Source organism: Dreissena polymorpha, chromosome 6 (assembly GCF_020536995.1).
Source record: "Dreissena polymorpha isolate Duluth1 chromosome 6, UMN_Dpol_1.0, whole genome shotgun sequence".
NCBI lineage: Eukaryota > Metazoa > Mollusca > Bivalvia > Myida > Dreissenidae > Dreissena > Dreissena polymorpha.
Window position 1 is genome coordinate 100,637,299 of NC_068360.1, and position 7,836 is coordinate 100,645,134.

The following is a 7,836-nucleotide window of genomic DNA, read 5'->3' on the forward strand; positions in this document are numbered from 1 at the left end:
ATAAGCACTATCAGGGGAATCGGCACCATCCACATGATAAAGCAAGGCCAGTGACGTAGTTTCAGATAAGATGTGTTCGTGTCAATTGTTTAAACCTCATGGAATTTACATATCTCACGCTATATCACGTATACTACATACCGTTCTGTATTTTGATTCTGTTTAGATAAACTACGTATGTCCAAAATCCAGTGACACAATTGGGAACAAGATGTGGTTCAATAGTACACTTTCGAAAGTCCAATTCCTACGAGTTTCATTCCAGAACATCAATGAGTCAAATATTGAACTGAATGTCATGTGTAAGTTAATTAAGCGCCTTTGAACGCACATCTCGAGTATGAAAAGGGCGCTATATAAATTTGGTATAAAAAAAAAAAAATTAAATGCTTGGTGTTATCAGCAATACATAAAGTAGTCTAATTCTGTTTTGTATTGCTCAGACCTATTGTATTTAGTCAGGACAGACAAAACTTATGTTTATTGGACGCAATACTAGAACTTCGTAGATGAGGTCATGACTAATTAATCTCCACTCATATTATCATGACGGAAAAGTGTACACATTGTCAACACAGTTGTTTGTTAAACTGACGTAGACTTCACAAACGCTGTCTGGATGAAGTAGTCCATATAAACGGACTCCCAGAGCCTTTGATAATTTTTGCTAAGGCAGCTCTGGCAGTCCATATGCACCCCTTCATAAACATGGGTGCAGTTCAGCGCAGCGAATCCGTGCGCTTCACTAAACAGACGTCGTTCGAGACAAATTGAGGAAAATAATGAATAAACATCCTAAACATGTTAAATTTACCTGAATGGCAACCTACGGATGTTATCCTTTGCATGCACCCTATAAAAACACGACGATGTTTCAACACACTTTTCTGGCTGACATGTTTATGTTTAAATTTGGAACAGTGTATTCTGTATCGAATACCACATCGTTATCGACTTTATAGGCTGAAGCACATAACCCGACGTGCAAAATATTGGTGTACTGCGACCTAACCAATATTGGGTCAATTTTTCAATATGGCGTATACAGCGTACAAAACAAAACCTAAGTTAATAAAATCAATTATTTCTTGCTTTAATTAAGTTATTTAGATAAGTTTGTGGTTTAGATAGGTAAACTTTAATAAGTTCTTGCAGTTCCAGTGTTCCTTAACCCTTGCATTGTTGATAACATTTTGCACCCATGGACAAGAGAGAGCGCATTGCAACTCTCAGCCTAAGCTGAGAGTTGAATTATTGCAACTACTGGATGAAGGAGCAGGAAAACAGTCAAAGTTATTCAAACGCTCTGCGGACTAGATTTCATAGTTAATTACAGCATCTGACCAAATTATTTAAGACATACATGCGTTTTCAATCTGATTTAATCCGTCGCTCATTGTGCATGTATTTGTAAAGCGTCTGTACTTTCAGTTTCTATAACGTTGCGAAATAAAAATGTCTAAGAGAGGTCGAAAACCGTCCGCGATTGTGGCGCCAAAATATCAATCGATCGAACACTTTTTGAACCAAGAAAACAAGAGCCATTAAGTGACAAATCATTCGTGTTCTCGATTTTGTAAGTTTAAAGTTTATATTATGGACAGATTCGAGAATTAAAGATGTTATGAAACATCAGTTTATTAAAGTTAATTATAATAGTTTACAGTTTTATTGAATCAATACAGGTGTGCAGCTTCAACAGAAGTAATATGAATCTGAATTGATACGTTGAAATGACCAAGATTGGCTTTTATTCAACGGGGAAAGCAGCAATGCTTTTAAGGTATGAATTTTTATAACTCATTTTACCCTATTTCAAGACCGAAATCACCCTATTTTTAAATCAATGGGTGAAAACCCTATTTCCCAAATAATTATCTGGAGCACTGGTATCTATGAATATTCCGGTATTTTTTATATAAAAAAGAGTTCCAGAATAAGGTGCTCGACTATAAGTTTGCATACATAACCGTCTAAAAAACACCCATTAAGTGGGAAGTTGTAATGCATACATTTATCTAAGTTGAAGAATTAATATAATTCTGCATAATTGAAGAACATAATTTGGAGCCTTTTTCATTAACCTTACGTAATACAAATATTAAGATCCAAGAGAATACCATCAGTAGTTACATATATACATTTTAACAAACACAACCTGAACCAGAACACTATTGATGTACAGGTAGGAGTTTAACAACTATTATGGCTTTATTGTAACGAAACACGCCTATATAATATATATATAAAGGCTCCTGCTTTTAAGGCGTTGTTCCCCATCCTTGGTCTTGATTTAAAGGCGTTGCTCCCCAACTTCTGTCGTGCTTTTCAGGCGTTGCTCCCCGGCTTTTGCCTTACTTTTAAGGCGTCGTTCCCCTGCCTATATAGACGTTTCTAATGTCTGCAGAGCTTCTGTAAGGGTTCTTTTTGCCTCATTAGAAAAATGTTCGCCTGACTCTTTCGCATGTTTAAGTGTTTGATACGCCTTTTTCAACAGCTCGCCAAGTTCTTTTAGGGACATGCACTCATTCTGGAACTAAATGCAAAACCATAATATTGTTGTTTATTGTTTCCTCAAAACAAATTTTTAATGTCGGTGATCATATTAAATCGTAAACTGATATTTGTCTATTGTAGAATAAGACCATATAAATTATTTGATAGTGGTCATTTTATTTTGTTAAGTCTCGGATAACTATGAAACGATATGACGATCTTGAACAGAGATAAACAAATGAACATTTTATTTCATGCACTTGCACGATAAATATATAAACTGCATGAGATGTGTTTGAGCGTCCTAAGATTTCATGTAATTTGATGTCATAAATAATACATCGTATTATATTACAGACTTAACGCTCAGTGATGAAACTGTAAAAAGTGCATTGGTTTCTGAATTTTGATCTTTCTGTATAATGCGTTTATCCACCCATTGTTATAGAAGAGGGCAAATGCCACATAGCGCTCATCTTAAAGCCCAGATAGATTAACTGTTCTGAACAGAAAAGAAAAGAACAGAATAATTATGAATAAGGATGAGTTGTATAAAGTGGGTAGAAAGCATACTGGACTTGTTATGAAAATTTAATGCGTTTCCATTTTTGTTCAAATAAATGAAGTGTATCATTGTTAAGGGCTATTTCGTGTTCAATTTGAATTTTCATTTTTAAATAATTGATAAAACAGTTCATTGTAGGTGTTATTTTTCTGTATTTCATACTAAATATGAAATATTTCATTAATATAATTATGTAATTCACAGCATTATTAACTTCTTGTATTTTTAAGGTATTTACCCCTAAACTGAGGTCTAAGAGAAATAGTTTAACATAGAATTGCTGTTTCTCTAGAATGGTTGTCAAATGATTCCATAGATATTGAATAAGTTTACACTCCCTGAAAAGGTGTTTTATTGTTTCAATATGTTCATTACACATATCACATAGATTTGTATTGGATAGGTTGCACTTAAAAAGAAATTTATTTGTAGCTATGATTCTCTGGGTGTATTAATATTGAAAATTTCTTAGTGTGCTATCAGTAGTTGATTTATATAAATCAACTTCTTTTGAATTATATCATATGTAGAACTTGCTTTTATTTATTGTTACATAAACATGCATTGAAACATCATTAAGCACATCATAATCACAAAGATGTTAATCGACATCTATAACATCACAGACAGACAGACAGACAGTTTATTCAGACTTAACATAGGTACATCGTCTTCATACACAAATATACACATTATTTTCTGTGTTGTAAATAGGTAAAACAACATACCATTACATAACATAAATGGTCATTTAAGAATACAAATTTTAAATGAACACAATCAATTGCAAGAATACGTAAATTCCATCAAATCGGTAATGACATTTTTTAACATAGCATAACGTAAATGGTCATTTAAGAATACAAATGTTAATAAACACAATAAATTACAAGAATACGTAAACTCCATCAAAGCGGTGTTTAAAAATAAACACAAATCAATTGCAAGAATACGTAAATTCTATCAGAGCGGTAATGAAATGTTTAAACATAACATACATAAATGGTCATTTAAGAATACAAAAAAAATAAACACAATCAATTGCAACAATACGTAAATTCCATCAAAGCGGTAATGAATTATTTTAAACAACATTATTTAGAATTGTATTTCTTATAGCAAGAGCTTCCTTCATATATTTACACACATTTGAAAAAAATGATTTGTCACATGAAACTAATAACTTGTGGTATTTATATACAGATAGGTTTCTATAACATTTACGGCTTATATATGTTTTCCTTAAATCAATGTAACATCGGCATATACATATACAATGGTATTCATCTTCTAAATCCAATTCATTACAACATAAACAATAACGTTCATTCCGTGGTGTGTTATTCTGAGCGTATCTGCCAGTTTGGATCCTCAACGGGTGTGCAGACACTCGTAATCTTACAAACAATAAGCGCAGACGTCTAGGAAGTAAATCTAAATATTCTTCATATATCAAAGAGGTTTTAAAAACTTTATACATATCTAATACAGGACTGTTATTCATTTTGCCAAACCACTCCTGTTTAAAGTTATCTACAAGTCTACATTTGAACTCGCTAATACAACTATTAACGTGTACATTGTTTGGATTTTCAAATACATAACCAAATCCAACGTTATTTAACATGTTCTTAACATTAGAGACCCATTTTGTATAACCTCTATTACAATCGTTTAAAGCTTGATTGTAAACAACTTTCATTATGATATTTTCATTGTTAATAATTTTAAACCAGTATTTTATCATTTTGACGAACCTGTTTACATACAATGGATATCTACCTAGTTCTCCGTAAACAGCTATATTACATGTATTTATTTTAACCTGTAACAATCGTTTACAAACTCTTAAATGTATGCGTTCGATATCATCAGACTTTGTGAATTCCCATACTTCTGAAGCATAACTCAATATGGAGCCAACAAAAGAGTCGAACAACTGACAAAATATTGTTGGCTTTATGTCAAAACCATTGAGAACCGCCTATCAACAAGTGTTTCGGCCCTTTAATCACAGGACACTCTCCAGGCGGCGGGCCCGCAGTGTTGATCAGACACTACGTGTTGGTGGTAGGCTTCCAGCTCCTCTCCTCTCTCTTCATCCACAACCAACTGGATGCCCTTTCTGCTGCTATGCTCAGTTTGCCCACTGCTCTCTTCCTGTCTGTACCTTTGATGCCAAAGGCACTGAACATTCTCCACAGCGACTGTGCTGGGAATCCTCTAGTGCCGATTTCAACAGGGTAGAGCCACACTCGCCATCCTTTCTCTCTGCACTGTTCTTGCAGGTATGTATACTTGGCCTTTTTCCGTTCGAAGGCCTCTTCACAACGAGATTCCCAAGGGACTGTCAGTTCAACCATGATCAGACACTTATCTTTAGTGGACCACAACACAATGTCAGGCCTTAATGTTGTCTGGATAATGTTCGGGAACACTAGCTTTTGCTTCAGGTCAACAAACATTTCCTACTGATCAGATTCATCTAATACAGAACTGGTAGGCTGCAGTTTTTTAGGCGCGTTATGTCCTTTCTTCACGAACTGAATCATTTGGGGTTTCTGTCTGGGCCTCTTCTTGGTCCTCTCGCGCTCCAACTTGTCAGCGAGTTCCTGAAGAACACTGTCGTGTCTCCACCTGTAGCGTCCTTGGGTGAGGGCTGTGGTACACGATGACAGAATATGTTCCATGGTTTCTGTCTTGTCACACAATTGGCACTTGGGGTGGTCCTGTAGACCCCATCTGTGCAGGTTTGAGGGTGACGGTAGCAGGTCATAGACTGATCTGAGCAGGAACGCTATTCTCAGTGGTTCGTAGCTCCATATATCAGCCCAGGTCAGTTTTCTTTTTGTCGTTGTCCACTTCGTCCACGCACCTTGGGCACCCAAAGCCACAGCTTTCGCTCTTCTGTCTTCTTCTTCTGCTGCTCTGACTTCATCTTGCACCATTCTCCTCCTTTCCATGTTTCCAGCAGAGCTCCATAATGTTATCTTGGAGCTGCCTAGCCCCTGTCTGCCTACAGCTGTGATGCCGACATTGTCTTTTTGCTGGAGTCTTTTCTCGGCCTGTTCGACTGCTTGGCTTGCTGACCACTTTCTCCCTGTCCTAGTTTCAATCCCAGCATTTCGGATTAAACTGTCCTGCGATTGCTTGAGCGTCACTACCAGTCGTGTCTTTGCAACTTTGAACTCCTCCACTAGTGATGATAGCGGGAGATGTAGCTGTTTCGATCGCCCATACAATCCGATGCTGGTAAAGCTTGGTGGTATTCCCAGCCATCGGCGCAGGTGTCTGCTGATCTTTCTCTCCAAGCATTCGACAGAGGATGTAGGTATTTCATATAGCATAAGGGGCCACATCAGTCTGGGGAGAAGTGCATTCTGGAAGAGCCATGCCTTGAACTTTCCTGGTAAAGCGGATTTGTCAATTTATTTCAGCCCTTCCTGGAGCTGTGATCTGATGCGCTCTACGTTTGCTTTGTCACTAAGGCTCGAATCAAACCACTTGTCCAGGCACTTTATGGGACTGTCCATAATTTGATGGTATGTCTTCCCCTTTGACTTGTAGGGTGAACCGTTTTGTGAATGATCCGCGCTTGATTATCAGACTTCTGGACTTCTTGGGTTTGAAATTCATTCTAGCCCAGGTGGCTGCCTCCTCCAATACCTTCAGTACCCATCTTGCTTGTATGTGTGTCTGTGTTGTCACTGTCAGGTCGTCCATGAAGCCTCTGTTTGTTGGCAGGTGTAACCCTGTAGATGTCTTAGGCCCGCGGGTTTCTTTGTTTGCAGGGTTGATTATGAGGTTCATGCCCATCACAAACAGGACAACTGAGATGGTACACCCGGTCACTATTCCCTTCTCCAGTCTCTGCCAAGCTGTCATCTTCTCGCCAACAATGAAGCGCAGTTTCATTCCACTCAAGTACGCATTGATCATCCCTTGGACGTGTTCAGGGATATGGTAGTACTGGAGGGCTGATTCGATTAGCTTATGTGGAATAGATCCGTAAGCGTTTGCAAGGTCTAGCCATACTACAGTCAGGTCTGATTTGTTCACCTTTGCTTCTCTAATGAGCTGGCTGATTGCACTGGTATGCTCCACACACTCTGAGAAGCCTGGCACTCCACCCTTCTGAACTGTCGTATCAATGTACCCATGTGTGGTAAGGTAGGTTGTCAGTCTTCTGGCTAAGATGGCGAAGAATATCTTGCCTTCCACGTTTAGCAAAGATATTGTTCTGAACTGGATGTTGTGTTTGGAGTTCTTCTCCTTTGGAGTAAATATACCTTCGGCATGTAGCCACTCATCAGGTATTATCCCCTTCCTCCAGATTACCTTAAGTAGGTTCCATAGTCTACGCAGCAGGAGAGGGCACATCTTGTAGACCTTGTATGGTATCTTGTTTGGTCCTGGGGCTGATCCCATTCTCGCTTTCCTCACAACTTCTTTCACCTCTAAGAGCGAGGGCTCTTTACATTCCAGTGGGGATGTTGGGGATGCCACAGGTTCTAGTCTTGGGCAATCCCCGAGTGGTATTAACCTGTCTGGATCTGAGTGAATGTTAAATGTTTTATTGCATTGTTAACTTCCACAATAGATATAGGTCGGTCAAGTTCTGGAAATGCAGAATTTTCTAAGTCAAAATCATTATTTGAACAGAAATCTTCTGTTTCAGTATTGCAAAAATCAGACATATTGTTACTAAGGTTTTCAAAAAACTTTGTAAATTATTCTAAAGATATTTTATTTTCAATTACGTTAGTTTTCGATTT

At 37.6% G+C, this 7,836-nt stretch overlaps 1 protein-coding gene across 1 annotated transcript; it reads right to left on the reverse strand.

The window, feature by feature from the left end:
- Positions 1-5,529: 5,529 nt before the first annotated feature.
- On the reverse strand, positions 5,530-7,489 carry LOC127835946 (uncharacterized). The gene is made up of 2 exons (XM_052362366.1): positions 6,670-7,489; positions 5,530-6,467 (listed from the first exon to the last, which is right to left on the reverse strand). Exons 1-2 carry the CDS (start codon positions 7,487-7,489, stop codon positions 5,530-5,532), a joined length of 1,758 nt encoding a protein of 585 aa, XP_052218326.1.
- Between the last annotated feature and the right edge of the window lie 347 nt (positions 7,490-7,836).

What these genes read in the sequence shown, in the direction of transcription:
- LOC127835946 (XM_052362366.1), bottom strand. Translation starts at nt 7,489, where the DNA reads ATGGGATCAGCCCCAGGACCAAACAAGATACCATACAAGGTCTACAAG. An exon ending in CAAACCCAAGAAGTCCAGAA is followed by an intron (nt 6,468 to 6,669) that starts GTCTGATAATCA and finishes CCGCTTTACCAG; the next exon opens with GAAAGTTCAAGGCATGGCTC.